Source organism: Crotalus tigris, unplaced genomic scaffold (genome assembly GCF_016545835.1).
Source record: "Crotalus tigris isolate CLP2741 ecotype Arizona unplaced genomic scaffold, ASM1654583v1 scf7180000017601.7605149639:7615979, whole genome shotgun sequence".
Taxonomy (NCBI): Eukaryota; Metazoa; Chordata; class Lepidosauria; order Squamata; family Viperidae; genus Crotalus; species Crotalus tigris.
In genome coordinates this window covers 3,396,975-3,418,284 of record NW_024096505.1, presented here as the reverse complement: position 1 = coordinate 3,418,284, position 21,310 = coordinate 3,396,975, and the positions used below count along the sequence as shown (strand labels likewise).

The following is a 21,310-nucleotide window of genomic DNA, read 5'->3' as shown; positions in this document are numbered from 1 at the left end:
AAGGATCAACTTTCAAGGAGCCCGACCACCTCACCATCATGACAGACGCCAGCCTGTTCAGTTGAGGAACCCATCTACAGTCTCAGTTTGCGCAGGGCCATTGGTCCCGCGCAGACATGAGACACAACATCAACTGGTTGAAACTCAGGGTCATTCACTTAGATCTTTCCCACTTCCACCACCAGATCACAGGCTGTCACGTATTGGTCCTTACGGACAATATGGCGTCCAAGGCCCACGTGAACAGGCATGGGGGCACCAAGTCCAGGTCCCTCATGTCTGAGGTCCGGTTGCTGGGATCCTGGGCAGAGTCCAACTTGGCATCCATAAGGACTGAGCACATCTCGGGGGAGAAGAACCGGCAGGCAGACTTTCTGAGTCACTCTATGATAGATCCCTCGGAATGGGCACTACATCCAGATCTTTTCTCTGAGATATCCCAAAGGTTTGGTCAACTAGCCCTCGACCTGTTCACATCGTTGAGCAATGCCCAACTCCCCAGGTATTTCTTCTGCTATTACTTCCCAGGGGTGGAGGGAATTGACGCCATGTGGACTCCGTGGCTGGAGGGCCTACTTTATGCCTCCCCCCCCGCTCATCCTGGTGATCATCCGCAAACTGCTGCAAGAGCAAGCAGAGGTGATCCTCGTGGCCCCATACTGGCCACGGAGGCCCTGGTTTGACAACCTAACGAATATCTCCTGTTCTCCCCCATGGAAGATTCCCCCGCATTGCATGTCCTTACACCAGGGAATCCTCCAACACCCAGACCCTTGGTGGTTACAGTTAGTCACCTGGCACTTGAGCACAAGATCATGACTCAAGAGTTGTTGTCGACATGGGCAATCACTATGGGTCAGGCTTCTCGTAGGCTGGCGACCAATCGTATTTATGATTCCACCTGGAAAATTTTTTGCCATCGATGCGGAAGGTGGCAACTGGATGTTTACCAATTGACTATCCCTCAGATCGTAGACTACCTTCACGATGGTCTGGACAGAGGCCTGGCCCCTGCGACCATCTGTAGACAGGTGGCGGCTCTATCAATATTGCTCACTTGTGCAAATTCAGTCCCCCTAGCTCACCATCCTAGGATACGCGCCTTCATCAAGGGCGCATGCAACACTAGGCCCCCCGTGGTACACAGGTATCCCTCTTGGGAGATGCCTCACATGCTTCGTGTACTTACAAAACCACCCTTTGAGCCCATTACTACTATACCATTACGGGCCTTATCTCACAAGGTCGCATTCCTGATCGCCATCACATCAGCCACTTGTATTTCCAAGCTGGCTGCTCTCTTGATCAGGAACGATCTTTGTGTCTTCCACTAGGACCAGGTGGTCCTTCGGTTGGATCCCACCTTCGTGCCCAAGGTCAACTCACTTCCATAGGGCACAGGAAGTCATTTTGCCTAATTTTCCCCCGATTCTTCTCATGACTTGGAGCGGCAGTAGCGCACACTGGACATTCGCAGGGCTCTGAGGCATTACATTAAATGCACGGCAACTTTTTGCCGGTCTGAGGCCCTCTTTATTTCCTTCCTCCTGGCTTCCCTGGGGCAGAAGGTGTCCCCTTCCACCATGGGCAGGTGGATCAGGGCCTGTATTGCAGAGGCGTACCAGTCTTCTTCTCTGCCAGCTCCAAATCATATCACAGCCCACTCCACTCACAGCACTGCGACCTCTGTGGCATGGGCCACTCAGGCGTCCATTCATTTGCAGGGCTGCGACATGATCCTCACCTTCTCCATTTGTACGCCATTATAGGATTGACCACTTCGCTTCAGCTGATGCCTCCTTTGGTCGAAGGGTCCTCCAGCAGGTGGTCTCCGGGAACGTAGAGCTGGCCTTATCTGTTTCCTACCCACTGGGACAATGAGGCTTTGGTATGTCCCATTGGTGGATTCTCCATCTCCTGTACTGCAGAAGGGGTGTTGTCTTACCTGAACCCCTTTTTTCAGTACGGAGATGGAGAATCCACACCCACCCCTTAGGTCAGTTAGGCTGGAGTTAGGGGTCTGAGAGCCAACACCTAGTTCTACCATCAGCCACATTTGCCCTTGTCAAGAGTGGATCTGCTAGAAACAGAGGGCATGTCAAGTTTGGCTAACTTGGTCTCAAGAACAGGCAGACAGAGAAAACCCATTGGTGGATTCTCCAGCTCTGTACTGAGAAAAGGCTTTCAGGTAAGACAACGCCCCTTCTGTTCTGGACTAATGCTGTTGTTGCTGCCTTAACAGCCTTTCTTGAAGTATGATCACGAAAGTCATTGGAACAGTTAAGCTAAGCACTTCCAGACTGGCTGGAACTTTTGCTACACTTACTCTCTTTACTGTGTTTGTTGCTCTTACTAAGCCTACCTGGAGAATCATTTCAGCTTCCACTTTTTCTACATTCTCCACATGTCTTATTACCTTGGACGGTATGATGAAGGGATGAGTCATCAGAAGGCATCATTCCACCAATGGCAGGCAAGACTGTCAATTATGCTTTAAATTTCCCAAAGGAAATTGCACTATAATCAAAGAAACAATGTATGATGTCAACATTTACTTAAGGCTTCATCTAATACATTTAAAAGTTGCTTGCTCTGATTCTGTGCCAAAAAAGATCAACACAGTTTTGGTCCCTTGCATTATATTATTCACTTCTTAAAGAACTGATGTGTCCATTAATTAATATGTTATTTTCTTAACATTCTCATTTACAGAATGCAATATGCAATGCCACCAGTGCCCTGAGTCATTTAAGGGAGCTAAAAAGACTAAAATAAAGACTACAATAAAGAAATAAAATACATTTCACAAAATACCTTGATTGACATTTGAATAACAGAATAACGGAGTTGGAAAGGACATTAAAGGTCTTCCTGTCCAATCCCCTGCTCAAGGAGAGTTGAAACATTATTTCTTTCCCCCAGCTACTTTTGGAAAACATAGAGAGAAAATATTTTCCTGATAATATTTTCCATGTCCCTAGCAGGAGCACTTCTACCAGGCCTTTATCTTCCACGTGTTTTTGTTTCCCCTTAACTGTTGCTATCTTTGCTTACCCACAACTCGAAACAAGCACTCCTCGATTGCCCAGACAATGGAAATCGAAGGGTCTGCTAAGCATCCAGGGTTTACACTTCCTTCCTGTGATGCCAGGCAGAGACTTCTACCCGTGGTCTTTTTATTCACGTTACCCAGTTCTTGGGCTTTGTTGGCAAAGAAGTTGATGTTTAAATCTTTGCTACCATGGCAACTAGAGAACTTCTTCTCTGAGCATCATGGGACTTGTAAGGCAAAGTTGAATGGAAGGAAAAGGTAAGATGGCAGACGTTAAGGAGGCGTTTTCATAAATGTCATCTCCAGTTTCCTTCCTGCTCCTCACTGCAGTCATTCAATAAATTATGTTTTTCTACTGGGCGTATTACTCCTCAATCCTGACCTATGAAAGAGGACCAGTTCCATTTTCTTGATTTAATGAAAAAGCAAACATAATTAAAGCCAAAATTTTTAAAACATTTTATAAATATTATAATTTTCCATGGTAATTATCTATCCTATCAAGCAAGCCCAAAAAAGTATGTAAAGATATGCATGCCAACTTTAGTGCAGGCTCCACCGAGTACAATGAAATTTGGTCTGGGTAAATTGATGGAGGGTATAAATTTATACAGGTTGGAAAGCATTGTAAAATGCACGTTAGGGAAACAACTTTAATTGGACAATCTAAGATCATAAAATTGATTTTTTCGCTTTTTTCAGAAGTGTTCATTTGGCAAGATGATAAATTGGAAGAAGAAAGTAGTTTTGATCGATTTTTAGCAACCTCATCATTATCTGCTTGTAATCAGGTCCTTGAGGCCCTCCAACGATGCACTCTTCACTCCAGTAACCCAGTCCATCCATTTTGCTGCGGGTCACCCTGTTCTTTCCCCTTCCACATTTCCTTGCACTAGAACCTTCTCCAGAGGGCTTGGTCTTTGCATAATGTGTCCCAAGGGGGATAATTTGAGTCTGGTCATTGGTGCCTTGAGTGAAAACTCTGAGCTGGTTTATTTGATGATTGACTGATTTGTTCTCTTGGCTGACCACGGTTTTCTCAGGAGTTTTCTCCAATCCCAAAAGTAACTTTCTCTTCGGAAGATACCAGTTAGTGTTTAAGCTTTTAAACCTGCATTTAATTACAGACTTCAAACAAAAAGTCAGAGGAGACTGATATAGTATAATTTTAAATTGCAGTAAGATTTTTCCAAACAGGGCATTTTAAGTAAGCCATAGGAAAATTTCCCCTTTCCATCCAGTTTTTAAGAAAAACACAACTAAGAAAATTAAAGGGTTTTTATGTGAATGCTGTTGGGTGACCATTAACTGTAATATGCTGCTAGGAAAAAATGAAGACATAGTTGCTCCTTTAGGTAGTTGTCACCTTGAACCATAAGTTGGGTGGCAAATGAATAAGAATAAGAATGATGATGTCCAGAAAGAGGATATGACAATTCTTGTAGACAACAGAAAAGCAGAGAAAGAATTGGAGAAAATAACAAAATTCAAAGACCAGTAAACAGAATTAGAATTATTGTAGCAAAACAGAGCAAAATTAATAGGTGGCTTGGATGCCATCCCAAAACAACTAGGGCACCACTTAAATACCATTGGCACTGACAAAATCACCCTCAGTCAGTTGCCGAAGGCCAATACCTTTAACCCTACGAAACACACTTACTTGCCTACCCCAGGCCCTTCGGAAGGACTTGGTAGGTGATAAAATACCACATCCAGTCTAACGTCTGGCTGACTGTGTGCTGAACCATAGTAATAACACCTCTGCCGTGTCCTTGAGAAGGACTGGATAGGTGGATGAAACTTCCAAATCCAGTCTGGACATCTGGTTGACTGTGCAACGCGCCACAATAATATAGTTGTAACTGGAGGAATGGTTTAATTTCATCAAAAATTAAAATGTAACCAATGATTACTAGAAAGCAATTTTATTGGCTGTTGAGGTCAAGAAAAACAAGATGACTCCTTTTCTTTTTTCTGTTTTCTTCTCCCTTCACCCCCCCTTGCATCTATGACTCCAAATTATCCAGATTTCATCTCAGTTTGATAAGAACTATGGTGTTTTATAGATGGCACCTTGATCCACAAAAAATGTCTCGTATGTATCCTGACTTGCAGCCTAAATGTTGGAGATGTGGATGTTTGGATGCTACTTATTACCATATCTGGTGGTCATGTAAAAATATAAAAGCTTTTTGGATTAAGATATGGCAGAATATTCAAAGAATTTTTAGAAGAAGGATAAAATTTACCCCACAATTGTTTTTGTTAGGTATTGTTTCTGATTGTGACAGTAAAGAGACTATATTGATGTCAAACTTAATTACAGCGGCCAGGTTGTTAGTAGGGCAATGTTGGAAGAACGAATCTTTGCCTACTTTGCAAGAATGGTTTTTAAAAGTTTCTTATTTGGCGGAAATGGCAAAGATTTCAGCTTTCTTGAAAGATCAATCGCAGGAGAAGTACCTCCTAGTATGGAAAAGATGGATAGATTTTATACAATATAAGTTGGATATAAAAAAATATTATTTAGTTTTTGAATAAATTATAATTAAAGTTTAAGATATTTCATAGAAATTTTTTTTAATCTTTTTTCTTTTTTCTTTTTCTGTTTTTTCTTTTCTTTCTTCTTGTATTTTTTTATATCTATTGTTGTTAATTATTTTATAATTTGTTTAATTAATGTAGATTTGTTTATGGTTTATATGTGTTTTAAGATTTTTTTTTTTAAATTTTTTTAATCAAGCCTGTATTCAGCTCTGGGAAGATCGGGGGAGGGTAGGGGAGGGGTGGGAGGGTCTGGGGGAGGGAAATTTTTTTTTGTAAAACTTAAAATTTTTTAATAATAATAACAAAAAAAAGAACTATGGGAGCAGCCTGATGTACATGGTGCTGAATGAATGGGAATTGATGACCTGTCCTCATAGTTGCCGCTGTGAGAGCACCTTTGTGATCACACAATCACAATCCAGGTGCTTGGTGATTGGATTGCACCTTGAAGTTTCAGCATGCTGTGGTCATGTGATTGCCGTTTGTGACCTTCAGTGCTGACCTCTGACAAGCAAAGACATTGGGGAAGCCAGCAGAAGGTTGCAAATGGGAACCATGTAATATCATGCTTAATGACAGTGCAGGTTTCACTTAATGACAGCAATTTAAGCGACTATTACTAGGCACCGTAATCATGTAATGTCGCGCTGTAAAATCATGTTGCTTAGCAATGGAAATTCTGGCTCTAATTGCTGTTATTAACCAAGGACTACCAATATCTTTAAGACATGGATTTAGCATTTGGATTCCAAGTCCCAGCTACCATCAACCACTTTGTTCAAGACTTTTACCAACTGACATACTGACACTTTTTAGAATTCTTTTGTAATTCTTTCTGAACATCATTTTTAAAAAAGGAGAATTACACCACAATTTAGTTTCCCACACTGGCAAAACAAGAATGAACATGAAGAGCAGTAGTTAGGGACCAGAAAAGAGGCCAGGCAGGACCATATTGACAAAGCCAATAGCAGTCACAGAATTGGTAATTCTAAATACATCATTGCCGGGGCTTCCTCCATTTCCATCAAAGCAACCCATTTTGTTTGCAAGGGGTGACTGAAGATGTGATCAAGCAACCACAAAAGCACTAGTAGCAGATTACCTAAGCTCATACTTGGGGTGCTTTAGCTCCAAGGTTCAGGTTGAGGACAGGTAGACACATGCTTAAAGAAGATTTACTGGAATGTCCTCCCATCAGGAGAGTCATAACTTTTACTTTTATTTCATCCAATCATGTCCAATTCTCAGAGATCTCCTGGAGAATCCCTGTAGTTTTCTTGGCAAGGATTTTCAGAAATGTTTTGCCATTGTCTCCTTCTTTGGACTGAGAGGAATGACTGGCTCAAGGTCACTCAGCTAGCTTCTTGCCCAAAGCAGAAAAAGAATGTACAGTCTGTGGTTTCCTTATGGATGCCTGAACTGGTATACCAAACTGACTCTCAATTAGTTAATTAGATGCCATCAAACGGGGTTCGACTTGAGCTGACAAAATTACAGTATGGGCAAATGTTGTATGGGCAAATGTTGCTGTCCTGACTTTAATGACTAATGTTATTTCTCCAAGAATTCCTGTAAAGTCTGCGATTTAATCCTCCATATTCCTTTTCTTCTACTACTTCAAATATGTCAAGCAACGAAAGAGCAGCCATCCTTTCTTTGCTCTCAGAGAGATTGATTACTTGTACCATCGACTCTGAAAAGTATGACTCTTCTGTAGAATTTGAAGCATCTATTTTTTTTTACTAGACATTTAGAAACCAATATGGAACTGGATTGAAGACCTTGAAAACCACATTGTCCTTTTATTTTTTAAGGCAGTGTAGAACATATCTTTCAGGATTTTACATCTTGGAGAATTTTCTTCTCACCTGAAGAGTAAGGAAGATCCTTGAATGCCCTGATTTAAGAAAAAACTGTCAAGACCAGTTTTTGTCTTACCAATCCTTAAGGAAATAGATTCTCCTTTTCCTCGTCTTATGCCTCCTCTTTCTGCCCCCACACCCACTCCAGCAACCTGCAATGATTGGTGTTTTGCAAGGCCCTGGCCTTTGAAAGACTGCTAACACGTCAATCTAAAGTGACAAAGAGTTGAAGTCTCTCACAAATCAATCATCTCTTGGTTCTTCAGTTCTGGAAATAGCCGAGAGCCAATGAACTGAGGTGGGGGAAAGGAGGAGAGACCAGCTGAACTTAGGAGAAGTGGAGATGCCCTGGGGATTCTCTCTGCTTGCCAATCTGCTGCACTGTCACTGACCCTCTGCGTTTTTGTGCCCACTAGACGCAGCAGCCCCGCTTGTTCCGGCAAGTCTGTCTCTGGTGCTGTTGTCAAAATAGTGATTAATGGGTTTGTGGCAATGTCTTCTGGGTCTATGGTTGAGAGCATATGCATGAGATTTATCTTTCTCCATGGAAGTCTCCGGAAGCTACTTGATTGATTGCTCTTTAAGAAAGGAGAGTGATGCTGCTCCATGCTCGGAGCCCTTGACTAAAGATGTGCCCCCCAATCATACCCTCTCTCTCTCTCTCTCTCTCCCTCCACCCCCTCTCTGGCCACTTTGAAATTCCCCAAGCTTTCCTAACTTAATATCCCAGCTGTACAATCAGTCCCAGTGACATGACTCAGCAAAATGGTTGCAGTCATACATAACTTATTTCACAGCTTGCACTTAGACTTATATACCACTTCATAGTTCTTTACAGCCCTCTCTAAGTGGTTTACGGAGTCAGCATGTTGCCCCCAACAATCTGGTCCTCCTTTTAGCGACTTCAGAAGGCTAGTCAACCTTGAGCCCTGTTAGGATTGAACTCCAGGCTGTGGACAGTTAGCCTGTGTTACTGGATTCTACCCGCTGTGCCACCATGGCTCAGTGGTGAGAATGCAGTTCAAGCTTTGTTCCCATTGCCTGAATTACTTCATGTGTTTTTGCTGGATGTTCATCCCAAAAAGCACTTGAAGATTTGGCTTCTCCTGATAATCTTCTTTCAGTCATTTCTCTTACGTTTAGCCATTGCCCTAAAACATAACTTAAATTTAAAAATTAAGTTTATAACATTAATTCCAAATGGTATAGTAAATATAATTAGATTACCGATGCTGGCTCCCTCGTGTGGTGAAATGCCACAATTGATTATAAACAGCAAAGAAATATTCTCCTTTATTCATTTCAAATAGGAAAGAGGCTTCAAGGAAATCTTGTTTAGAAGTACAATTTGATGAGCATAAGTCATAAAACATCTTTTTCAAAATTCCTTTTATATATGTTTTATTAAAAATGTGCAAAACGTTCACAAAATACAGTTCTTTTGTGATGCTTATTACAATAGTAACTACAGAAACTTCTAATATCTCCTAGTTTTTATATTATCTAATATCTATTATCTAATATATTTTAATTCTAAAACTAATATCTAATACCTAATATTGCTTAGTTCTAATTCTAACTAATATCTACTATCTAATATATCCTAATTCTAGTACTAATATCCCCTACGTAATATATCCTAGTTCTAATACTAATATCCACTATTATAATATATCCTAGTTCTAATACTAATATCTACTATCTAATATCACTTAGTTCTAATACTATCTAATATCTTTTATCTAATATATCCTAGTTCTAATACTATCCTCTATCTACTATGTAATATGTCCTAGTTCTAATACTTTCTGATCTCTATTATCTAATATCTATGCGCTTGATAGGAATAACATAATGCAAGCCATCATTTGCTAAATATGCTATTTGAACCAAACAGTTTTTCCAACAAAAGCCTTTTCTTTTCTGGCGGTATCTTCGGTGTGGTTTCTTCACCGGGAGTTGAAGTCTTGTCCTTTGGTCTTTTGTTTGGAAATTTAGCAAATGAGGGCTCATAATTGGTGACAGGATCTTCCAAAAAGTGGGTTAATTCACCCTGTTGCCGATTTCTTGGTCTTCCACTGCATGGCATCCTTGGTTTGACTAAGGGACCAGTTGAGGGATATCCCTGATGCAAATTTTCAGTGGCTTCTGTAAATACATAGTGTTTTTTCAAGGTAGATGGTCTATGCTTTGGTATTGCTGTTATTACTTCCTCACAAATAGCTTCTTTTGCCTCCTTATCTGCTTTGTTTTCCTCTTTTTCCATGGCAACATATTCAAAATTGTTTACTTTGGGCATAACTTGAGTTGTAGGAAAAAATGATGGTTCAGCTTTTACTTTATTAAACTCTTCTTCAAGTAAGTCCAACCCTTGCCTTTCTCTCCTGCTCTTCTGTCTTTCTCTCTTTTCATACTGGATGTTTCCTTCTACCCTTGATCCGATCTCTTCACTTTGTAATCCTGCAAAAAATGTTATTTCGGCAGTAACTATTTAGGAATATGCATTATCTGTTAGACAAACAACAGTAACAAAAGCACATTATTCTATCTACTCTTACAAATTATTTAAAGTGGCACCTTCAGTTTAAATAAATTGTCCAGGAAACATGCCAAGTTCTGTATTTCTTATGAAGAATAGACATTATTCACAGCAACACAGAGCACTTGTAAAATAAAATAAAGTATTATACGACTCTGTTTGAATCCTTAAGCAAAGGTATGTCTTGTGATTTTTTTTAATAATCAGTTATGCTTTTTACCCATGAATGTCCCATTTGAAATGTTGTGCACAGGTAATTTTTCAGGGAGATGAACTCCTGTTTCAGGTTCAATGTTGGCTTTCAATTCCTAAAAAGTCACAGAAAAAAACATATAAGACCATATTATCTTTTCCGTGTGTAAGTGATAAATTAAATCTTCATTAATAGCCTCCCTTACACATCAACTGCAGATTTATCTATAGTCATCGTCCTTTGTTTCATTTTACTCCATCTAATAAGGTATCTATCTAAGCTCTCCCAATGTGGTATTAACATAGATTTAAATTATAATCCAAGTTAGGAAAACATAAATAAATAAGTGACTTTTTAAAATTATTTGTTAGATCTCACGTTTTTTTCAAGACTTCCTTATTTCCTCCAATATTTCTTTTGAATAGAAACTCCAGATTATTTAAATGATATTCACTGAAAAACAGTTGCCTAAGGTATTGTGAGTCAAGGTGGATTTTGTGTACATCTCCCTTGTCCTATTCAGCATTTTAATTAATACCAGAGAACCGATGACCCATTGGGTCATTTTTTTCAGAGGTATCACCTTACCACATTCCCTAATGCCTTCAACAACAGCAAAGTTTTTAATGTACTGTCTTGAGTAGAAAAGTTGTTAAAAATTCAGGGAGATATTCAGAGGTGTATTTGCTTTGAAAATGGGCACGGTCAAAGCTTATAAAGAAAGGAAAAAAGCAACGATTGCTAGCACGATAAGCCCTACACCAGGGGTGTCAAACTCGCAATGGGGTGTGCGCAATTTCGGCATGACGCATCCGGCTGGTGGGCCAGCAGTTTGACACCCCTGCCCTATATGGATCAAAGACAAGTCAGGAAAGAGAGAGAAAGAGGACTGCAGGAATCTTTTATTTATTTCTTTAACATATTTATAAAGCTCCCTGTCTCATGCATGTGACCGGGCAACACACAAAATTCAGTCAAAGTCATTATAAGCCGTTAAAAACAATGTAAAAACTACAAATATAATCAAAGGCTTTTAAGAGTTCATTTACCATCCTACATATTACATAGCCATTCTTGTTCCCTATTTCGGTAGGGTCACCAAGCCTGCTGACAAAACCGTATTTTAAGGGCTTTCCAAAAGTGGATAGAGTTAAAACTGTCAGTCTCACAATCCATAGATTGTCCCATGTTTTAACTAGTTCTTAGTAAAACATTTTCTTAACTATCCCAAGGATTTCCTACTAATTCAAGAAATTTTAAAGCTGCATCTTTTAGCTTCTTTTTCAGCAACAAAGTTATGTTTATAACATAGTTATCAATTGTCTGCAAAAGAACCTCTCCAAAAATCTTACTATAAGATGCATGTTACAAGAGGAAAATTATCAGCAGAAACAAAACTTACAAAGGATCAGAAGTTAAGAATAATAAAAGGCTTGTTCAGCTGTTCCATACCTCGTGGAAGGTCATTTGACTTCCTTCAGGCTCACCCTTCCCAAGTGTCCTGGGTTTTAGGCTGATATTTACCTGGATAGCTTTGCTGACTTTAACAACTATGAAAAGCCAATAAATAGATAAATATGTCATATGCATGAGAGACATCAGTGTTAGGAAAGTGATATTTTACCAACATGTTTTAAGCGATTTAATTCTTATGCCGTTATATCGCTTTTATTGCATTTTAGTCGTTACTAATGCAAATAGCCAGTCTGATTTGGTGAATAAGGCATCAGACTTTGGCAGAGAATCAAACTGGGGGATTTGGGGCAAGTCACCCTCTGTCTCCTCTAGGAAGAAGGCATGTGGTAGTGGAAAGGCTGTTCCTGGGGGAGGGGGGGAATGAGTGAAAAACACCCAGAGTCTCTACTTCCAGCAAGGTCACCTAACGCAGGAAGATCATCTCAGCTGCTCAGGGAAAGCAAGCGGAAACCTACAGGTAGTTGTTGCACAAGTGTGCTCCAGTTATGGTCCCTCACTTACACCTTCACATCCCTGGAAAATTGCAACACTCAAACCAAGTTCAACTTAACACAAAAGGCTCTTTAAAATACACAGAGATGCACATACATATACTAAAATTCTGTAACTGAGGACTTTTGAGTTTAGTTGGATTTCTTAGTAAATATCCATAAAACTCTTTGCCCTTATTTCTCACATCTAGAGAGAATTATGAGAACGATCCTCTTTAATCAGTATTGGTGACTATTAAATAATGAGATCACAAAATGCAGTATTGCCATATTAAAAAAGAAAATAGAGCCAGGATTGAAAATATTTTTGATGAGTCAAAAGAATTATCATATTTTTATTTCGCAAGAAAGTATGAAAGAAACTCTGTGCTACCTTTTGGAGAAAAACAGGAATCTGCTTTCTCTGACTGATTTTTACCCATCCGGCGTGCATAAATATTTGTTATGCTTAGTTCTCGTTCTCTTTCCTAAAGAAATGCATTGTTAAATTTATGTTGATAATATAGTTTATTGTATAAATGTCAGTTCTTCACAGATCATACATTTTACTGCCTAACTCCCGCAAATATCTCACATTGATCTGTATTTTAAATATTTGCTTCTGTATAATTTGGCCAAATAATTCCTTTTGTTAATATTCTGAAGGATAAGTATCCTTTTTTTCTATAACTATAAAGTTTTTGACCAGGTTTTTCTATTTTTATAATTCATAAACCATTAATTTAATTTGACCTTAAAGATTCTTCCAAAATATTTTGATACAAATTAGTTATGACATTAACAAAGTATATAGTATTAAATATGTCTTAATAATTAAAATTTTAAAATAAACTGTTTCTCAATTTTCTGTCAATACAGGCCATGATTACCATCTTTAAAAAACATATTATTTTCATGTTGGGATACACTTTTCAAGTAGTATTTTTCCCTACAAATGGTAAAGTGCAAATGTCCTAACATAAATTAATACATTTCTGCAATCTATACTTTAGATAGCTACAGGCTGAAGGAAAGTCCCAGAGAAAGAAATAAACTTACCTCAAATGAGCATTTGGATGCCTTCTGTAGTAAGAGAGTTTTAATTTAAGCTTTTAAATACCTTAAGTTTCAGCTTCAGCGACTTGATTTGTACTTGTAAATTTGCAGTGCTTGACTGAGCTTCAGTTGTCATTTTCTTCGCAACTGCTAACTGATGATTAAAGGAAGTAGTATTCAACGACATCTGCTTTTCTAGATCCTGAGCAGATTAGAAATAAACCATCAATATGATTAGTTAATATTTACAATCCTACAATACTGAATCGGAAATTAGAGGAAGCAACTGAAATTTTAGCAAATGTTTCCAAAAAGATGAAAATCTCTATCTCAGTTATAATATCACAATTTTTGAAATGGGAATCGGTTCACCTTGTGAAAGAAAAATATGGAAAATAATCTGTGTAATCAAAAATAATGTCATATGATGCTCGCAATCTGTTATGCAGATTAAGGAGAAAAGATATAGATAGAGATCTAGTTACAAGTTACAATATATACTTTTAATTTCTATTTATTGGTGGAAAAATACACGTCCCCAATCCTTAAATGAAAATCATTATAGTTAAGAAATATGAATAAAAGAACATTAGTGTTATTCATCGTAAAATTAAAGCAAGAGAGTATTGTTTATTAATATCCCAACATGAAAAGTTATAGTGTAGTTTTCAGATGATGAACATAATTCTGAAATAAAGAGTGTGGAGGAGGAGGAGGAGGAGGAGAAATGAGTAAAATTTTGTTCATTTTAATTCTAATCAAGCCTTAATGTGCTTTATTTTTTGCCTTGGTATGATGCTAAGTAAGGTAGGTTTAGCCACTATATAGCTTTCAATGTGCTGGCTAGGCCCATGTCATCAGAGATGGGGTATTTCAACTGACTAGTTAAAGCAAGAGTCATTCTTACCAAAATCTCAGTTTTCTATAAAACTGAGGCTAATACGCAAAAATGAAAGGAAGTATGAAGTGCAAGACGTTTTGCACAACCACCACTCAGAACACCCCGGTAGTGTTTTTCAACACCCATCTAGCATCGTGTGGTGAAAATAAGATTCATTAGCTTAACTAGCTTGAACATAATTAGCTTAACTAGCTTGAACATATCAATTTTAATGCACAATTTCACTAATTAATTATAATCTGTTCCCTACATTCTGAGTTTCCAATAATGTCTGTTTTATAGGTAGAGATTATGATTTTATTGATTGATATGAAAATTTATTACTAAAAACTTCCTCATTGCATAGTTGTGCAGCTTCTTTTGTCTTTCAGGACTGGTACAAGCTTTGTGAAAAGATGGCATTATACCAAAAGATCCTATTGTATCTATTTTCCTAGAGCTGGGCGGAAGAAAGAAGTCATTGGTAAAAAGTCATAGAGGTGGACAAGCTAGTTAGGTCAGGAAATTAAACCTAGACTGTTCACAGCCTATTACTATTATGTTTTATTGGTAAAGCTTGGGAAAAAGTATTCTACCAATGACGTTTGATAATAATTTTGCAAAGAATGAAGTGGGAAACCAAATGCAGCACATCTATGTCTCTAATTGCTGGATAACAATGTAAGAATCTGAATACAAATAGACTTCATTGGAAACTAGAGCTTTGAGGAAGCTGTTCTTGTTTCTAAATTTTGTATGAGCAAAAATGATGTTCCCCCTTGAGCAGGTTTTCTGTTAATTTCAATATCAAAGGAATCTTGGAGACTTGAGGATGGTGCCTGTAGGGAACGGTCCCTACTGCATGCTGAAGCAAGTCAGCTTAAAGCATTTCTTTATAGGGCTCTCTCAGAGCCCAGCTACATTGTTCTAAGCAATGTAAGTTGCACGTTACCTGGATTCTCTTATCATTGGCTTCCAATTTTTGGGTAACTGATGTTAATTTACGCTTTAGGTCTTCTCTGTCTTCAAGTTTCTTCTCTTCAGAAAGTTTCTGCAACGCCCGCAAGGCGTCCCTTGTTTTTAAGAGTTCTGCCTCAACCTCTCTCAGCTTGTTGGAAGCCCTGCGCTCTTTTTCCTGAGATGTCCTGAGAAGCGATCTCAGAGTCAGCACTTCATTAGATTGCGTGGCCAAAAGATCAGGCAGGTTAATCTCTGCATTTTTATGTTTACTAATTGCTTTTAAATGTTGTGACTGAAGACGCTTCAAGGTTTTATTTTCCACAGTAAATGTCTCCAGTTTATTCCGCACAACAGCCACTTCATTTTTCAGTTCTTTAATGTTGTGGTCTGTTGCTAACAATAGATGGGAAGCCACATTATGGTCAGTCGTCAATGTGGTCTTCTGCTGACGTTTCTTTTTAGGCAATGTTTTACCTCCTACATTAAGGAAATATCAAGATGGCATATAAGATTGAGCAAAGTAAGAATCACATCACTTTACCTAAGCTTCAGAGCCAAATGCTCAAATAGGTATTCACTGCATGGATCTGCTTATTTTTATTGAGTCAATCTCTGATGCAGCTATTTATTGATCAATCTATTGTGAAAATTATACCTGAACTCTCATAATATTAGCTTTCATAACTGCTATACTCACATACTATGCTAAAACAGTATTTAGACAACTTTACGTTGCATGGACTTCTATTCCTAGAACTCTTTAGTCATTCGTGCCTAAAGCAGGATTGCTAGGCCAGCACCCTAAGCACTATACAAAACTGCGTAGACAGATGGATTGATAGATACACACACAGATACACACCATATCTAAATACTGATAAAATACTGAAAGTAATGGACTCAAAAAGAATGTAAGAGTGACCACTCACATTTGCAAACTCCTTTTCTTTTTCTGGACCCCACTCCCCGTCCCTTAGTGTAATTATTGAAATCATGTGACACTGACATCTGTATGACCATGACAATGGTGAATTATTCCTGTCACCAATAACTGGTGAACTGCACTCACCAATACAACCCCCATTATCTAGAGCAGTGATGGCGAACCTTTTAGACACCGAGTGCCCAAACTAGAATCCAAAACCCACTTATGTATCATCGGGTGCTGGGCAGGCATGGCCCATTGGATGTGTGTGCCCATTGGGTAGGCGTGGCTGCGGTAGTAATGGCAGACTGGGTGGGACTAAAAAGTTCAATCAATTCCAACTTTGCGAGATTTTTTTTTTCCCACAAGAAGTTGAAATTGATTGATTGAACCTTTTTTTTTTTTTAATACAGCGGTGGAGGCCTAAAGCGAAAAGCTTTTATAAAACCCAGCCGAAGGCCTAGAACTGGGATGACGGCGCACGTGCCCACAGAGAGCGCTCTGCGTGCCACCTGTGGCACGCGTGACATAGGATTGCCACCACGGACCTAGAGGGAAGAATTACTGACCGAGAGCGTTCAAAGCAATATAGTTTAAATACTTTTAACAACATTCCAAAAATATAGTATACTTTCTGCAGTATAGAAGTGTCAGGCTAACTCACAAAAGTGTATAACTGCTTCCTTTTCAGGAAAGGCCTAGCTGCCATTAGTTCGGTTGTAATCTGCCAACCACACTGAATACAGGTGTGTTCTGTGTGACCCATGGCCTTCTTACCTTTTGCATGGAGATGGTTTCCCTTTTTCTTCTCTGGTAAGTTCCGTTCTGTAGTTTCTGGCTGCTGGAACAATGGAATAATGAAGCTGCCACCCTCTTTGCTTGTGGAGGTTTCAGAGGAATCTGAGGGGAAATTGTGGTAATAGAAGTTTAGAGAAGTTCCACAGTTGTTCTCTTCTGAACAAATGCTGTTGCTGCTGCCATGACAGCCGTTCTTGAAGTATTATCACTAAAGTTATTGGAACAGTGAAGTTGAGCATTTCCAGACTGGCTGGAACTTTTGCTACAGTTGTTGTCTTTACTGATTTTGGTCCTCTTATTAAGCCTACCTGGAGAATTGTTTGAGCTTCCACTTTTTCTACATTCTTCACATGTCTTCTCCTCTTGGACGGTATAACAAAGGGATGTATCAGGAGAAACCATCATTCCACCAATGGCAGGGAAGAATGTGAATTATACATAAAATTTCCTAAAGGAAATGGCACTGCAGTCAGACAAGGAAACAATGTATGATGTCAACATTTAATTAAGACCTCATCTAATACAGGTGTCAAACTCGCAATGTCACGTGATGTGTTGCAACATATTGCGACTTTTTCCCATTGCCAGCAATGGGGTGGGTGTGGTTTCGGCATGACGCATCTGGTCCGTGGGCCGGCATTTTGACACCCCTGATCTAATACGTTTAAAATTTGTTTGCTCTGATTCTGAACCAAAAAAGATCAGCATGGTTTTGGTCCCTTGCATTATATTATTCACTTCTTAAAGAATTGATGTGTTTATTATGCCTCCAGAGCCCTGAGTTCTTTCATGGAGCAAATAAGACTAAAATGATAGTATTACATTTCACAGAATGCCTGGACTGACATTCAAATTAACAGATGAATGGAGTTGGAAGTGACCATAGAATTCTTCTATCTCAATCCCTTGCTCAAGCTTTCACCCAGCTACTTTTGGAAAACGTGATAGAGAGAAAAAGTGTTCCTGATAAATGAAGATCAAAAAAGTAGCAAGTTATTCCTTGCTCATTCAGAAACTCCCCAACATTCAAGATTCGCCTTATTTCAGTGGTGGGATTCAGCCAGTTCGCAGCTCTTCAGCAGAACCGGTACCGTTTTAAAAACACGTACATTTTAAAATGTGGTGTGGCAAAATGAAAATAGGTGCACAATGCCTTTTGGTTATCCCTACCTACTTGAAACCTCTTATTTTGGAAGTGTTTGTGTTCTTTTGATCTGGGAGCAAAAACAGCCCTTGCATACGGCTATTCTGAATAAACAGACAAACAAGAGAAGCACTCCAGAAATGAGCAGGGCTTATTTCTAAGAGGAATTTTACTTTGAAGGATAGGGAATGAAAAAGAATAAAAGATTAGTCCCCATTGCTGAAATAAATTCATCTGTAAATAAGAAAATATGATCAAGGAAATTTTTAGAAAGACAAATGACAAAGCAGTTGGAAAGAAGGTTCTGAGCCCAACATATATTTAAATATATATTTAAAACCAAATTAAAAAGTAAAGAAGCAAAAAAGAAGTTTCACTTCCTTTGAAAGAAATAAAAAAGGTGTGAACAAACAAATGAAAGGAGAAAAGAAAAAATCTAATTGAGGCAGAGATTGTGAATGCTCAGTTATCATGGATGAGAAATTAAGTGTAAAAAATGTACATAAAATGGAAAAAAAATCTGAGTCTATGCGCTAAGTACCAAAATCTTCACGGTACGTTATTTAAAAATGCAGATAACACACACAAACAGATAAAATAGAAAGGAGAAATGAAATGCATAAAAATAGTTTCTAAATATTCCTTTGTTGTACAATATTTATAAACATTAACATTTTGGGCTATTTCTGACTTCAGTTCTTTAGTCATTTAATTAAATATGGGTTCACAGAAATATATATTATGAGAATTGCACGATTTCAGCGAGCCACACAATTATGTCCACGGATAATGCCTCATTGGTACAAATGCCTACTTTGCTGACTGGAATCTGGACATAATGGAAGTTGACAGCACAATTCAACTTGGAGGGGAAATATAGCTGCTCCATTTTCCATGTCCCTAGTAGGAGCTCTTCTACTAGCCCTTTATCTTCCACGTGTTTTCGCTTCCCTTTAACTGTTGCTATCTTTGCTTACCCACAACCCGAAACAAGCACTCCTCGATTGCCCAGAGAACAGAAATCAAAGTGCCCGCTAAGCATCCAGGGTTTACACTTCCGTCCTACGATGCCAGGCAGAGACTTCTACCCGTGGTCTGTTTATTCACGTTACCCGGTTCTTGGGCTTCGTTGGCAGAGAAGTTGATGTTTAGATCTTTGCTACCATGGCAACTAGAGAACTTCTTCTCTGAGCATCATGGGACTTGTAAGGCAAAGTTGAATGGAAGGAAAAGATAAGGTGGCAGACGTTAAGGCGACGTTTTTATAACTCTGTCATCTCCAGTTTCCTTCCCGCTCCTCACTGCAGTCATTCAATAAATTATGTTTTTCTACTGGATGTAATACTCCTCAGTCCTGGCCTATGAAACAGCTCCTTTTTCCTGATTTAATCAAAAAGCAAACAGAATTAAACCCACTTTTTAAGAGCATTTTATAAATATTATAATTTTCCTTGGTAAATATCTATCCTATGAACTTTAGTGTAGGCTCCAGCAAGTACAATGAGATTTGGTCTGGGTAAATTGATGGAGGGTATAAATTTATATATGATAGAAAGAATTGTAAAATTCATGTTAGGGGAACAAGTTTATTGGGACAATCTAAGATCACAAAATTGAGTTTTTCGCATTTTTCAGAAGTGTTCATTTGGCAAGATGATAAATTGGAAGAAGAAAGGAGTTTTGATCGATTTTTAGCAACCTCATCATTATCTGCTCGTAATCTGGTCCTTTAGGCTCTTCAACGATGCACTTTTCATTCCCGTAACCGAGTCCATCCACTTTGCTGTGGGTCACCCTGTTCTTTTCCCTTCCACATTTCCTTGCACTAGAACCTTCTCCAGAGGGCTTGGTCTTTGCATAATGTGTCCCAAGTGGGATAATTTGAGTCTGGTCATTGGTGCCTTGAGTGAAAACTCTGAGCTGGTTTATTTGATGATTGACTGATTTGTTCTCTTGGCTGACCATGGTTTTCTCAGGAGTTTTCTCCAATCCCAAAAGTAACTTTCTCTTCGGAAGATACCAGTTAGTATTCAGAAAATTTTTGCAATGCCCGCAAGGCATCCGTAGTTTTTAAGAGTTCTGCCTGAACCTCTCTCAGCTTGTTGGAATTCCTGCGCTCTTTTTCCTGAGATGCCCTGAGTAGCGATCTCAGAGTCAGCACTTTATTAGACTGCGTGGCCAAAAGATCAGGCAGGTTAATCTGTGCATTTTCATATTTACTGATTGCTTTAAATGTTGAGACTGAAGATGCTTTAAGATTTTATTTTCCACAGTAAATGTCTCCAATTTATTCCGCAGAACAGCCACTTCATTTTTCAGTTCTTTAATGTTATGGTCTCTTGCTGACAATAGATGGCAAGCCATGTTATGGTCAGTCATAAATGTGGTCTTCTGCTGAGGTTTCTTTTTAGGCAATGTTTTACTTCCTACATTAAAGAAATATCATGATGGCATATAAGATTGAGCAAAGTAAGAATCTCATAACTTTACCTAAGCTTCAGAGCCAAATCCACAAACAGATATTTACCGCATGGATTCGTTTATTTTTATTGAGTCAATCTCTGATGCAACTATTTATTGATCGATCTATTTTGAAAAATTATATCTGAACTCTCATAATATTAGCTTTTATAACTGCTATACTCACGTACTATGCTAAAACAGTATTTAGACAACTTTAGGTTGCATGGACCTCAGCTCCTAGAACTCCTTAGCCATTCGTGCCTAAAGCAGGATTGCTAGGCCAACACCCTAAGCACTGTAGAAAACTGCCTAGACAGATGGATTGATACACACACACACACACACACACACACACACACACACATTATCTAAATGCTGACAAAACACTGAAAGTAATGGAGTCAAAATAATGTAAGAGTGACCACTCAAATTCACCCACTCCTTTTCTTTTTCTGGACCCCATTCCCTGTCCCTTAGTGTAATTATTGAAGCCATGTGACACTGACATCTGTATGACCATGACAATGGTGAACTATTCCCGTCACCAAAAACTGGTGAATTGAACCCATCAACACAACCCCCATTACCTAGAGGGTAGAATTACTGACCAAGAGTGTTCAAAGCAAAACATTAACATATTAATCAACCATATGCAGTTTAACTATTTAAACTATTTAACTAAATTTGTGTGACTTTCAAAAATATAGTATACTTTCTACAGTCTAGAAGTGTCAGGCTAGCTCGCAAAAGTAGTGTTATAGCACAACTGCTTCCTTTTCAGGAAGGGTGTGTTCTGTGTGACCAGTGGCCTTCTTACCTTTTGCATTGAGATGGTTTCCCTTTTTCTTCTCTGGTAAGTTCCACTCTGAAGTTTCTGACTGCTGGAACAATGAAATAATGAAGCTGCCACCCTCTTTGCTTGTGGAGGTTTCAGAGGAA

General features: G+C 38.8%; 2 protein-coding genes across 3 annotated transcripts; both read right to left on the bottom strand.

Moving 5' to 3' along the window:
• Positions 1–8,860: 8,860 nt before the first annotated feature.
• On the bottom strand, positions 8,861–21,310 carry LOC120319991 (lebercilin-like protein). Of its 2 annotated transcripts, none has more exons than XM_039369412.1 (9): positions 21,189–21,310; positions 17,073–17,212; positions 16,744–16,866; positions 15,034–15,518; positions 13,266–13,403; positions 12,540–12,633; positions 11,652–11,749; positions 10,227–10,314; positions 8,861–9,927 (listed from the first exon to the last, which is right to left on the bottom strand). In XM_039369412.1, the coding sequence occupies exons 2-9, from the start codon at positions 17,167–17,169 to the stop codon at positions 9,332–9,334; spliced, it is 1,719 nt and encodes a 572-aa protein (XP_039225346.1). In that variant the 5' UTR covers positions 17,170–17,212; positions 21,189–21,310; the 3' UTR covers positions 8,861–9,331. The 2 variants fall into 2 exon arrangements, with proteins under 2 accessions (XP_039225346.1, XP_039225353.1); XM_039369419.1 differs by lacking the exon at positions 21,189–21,310 and adding an exon at positions 18,886–19,394.
• Positions 19,534–21,299, bottom strand: LOC120320153 (lebercilin-like protein). Its single transcript, XM_039369671.1, is given in 3 exon segments — positions 19,534–20,140; positions 20,143–20,334; positions 21,189–21,299. Coding segments are annotated over 2 exon segments (354 nt in total). The 5' UTR covers positions 20,288–20,334; positions 21,189–21,299; the 3' UTR covers positions 19,534–19,931.

Bases quoted from the DNA above. Each gene is read 5' to 3' on its own strand.
- LOC120319991 (XM_039369412.1), bottom strand. From the start codon at position 17,169: ATGATGGTTTCTCCTGATACATCCCTTTGTTATACCGTCCAAGAGGAG. The intron at 16,867-17,072 runs GTAGGCTTAATA...ATTTCCCCTCAG, and splicing joins AAGCTCAAACAATTCTCCAG to ATTCCTCTGAAACCTCCACA. The intron at 13,404-15,033 runs GTAACGTGCAAC...TAATCTGCTCAG, and splicing joins CCAATGATAAGAGAATCCAG to GATCTAGAAAAGCAGATGTC.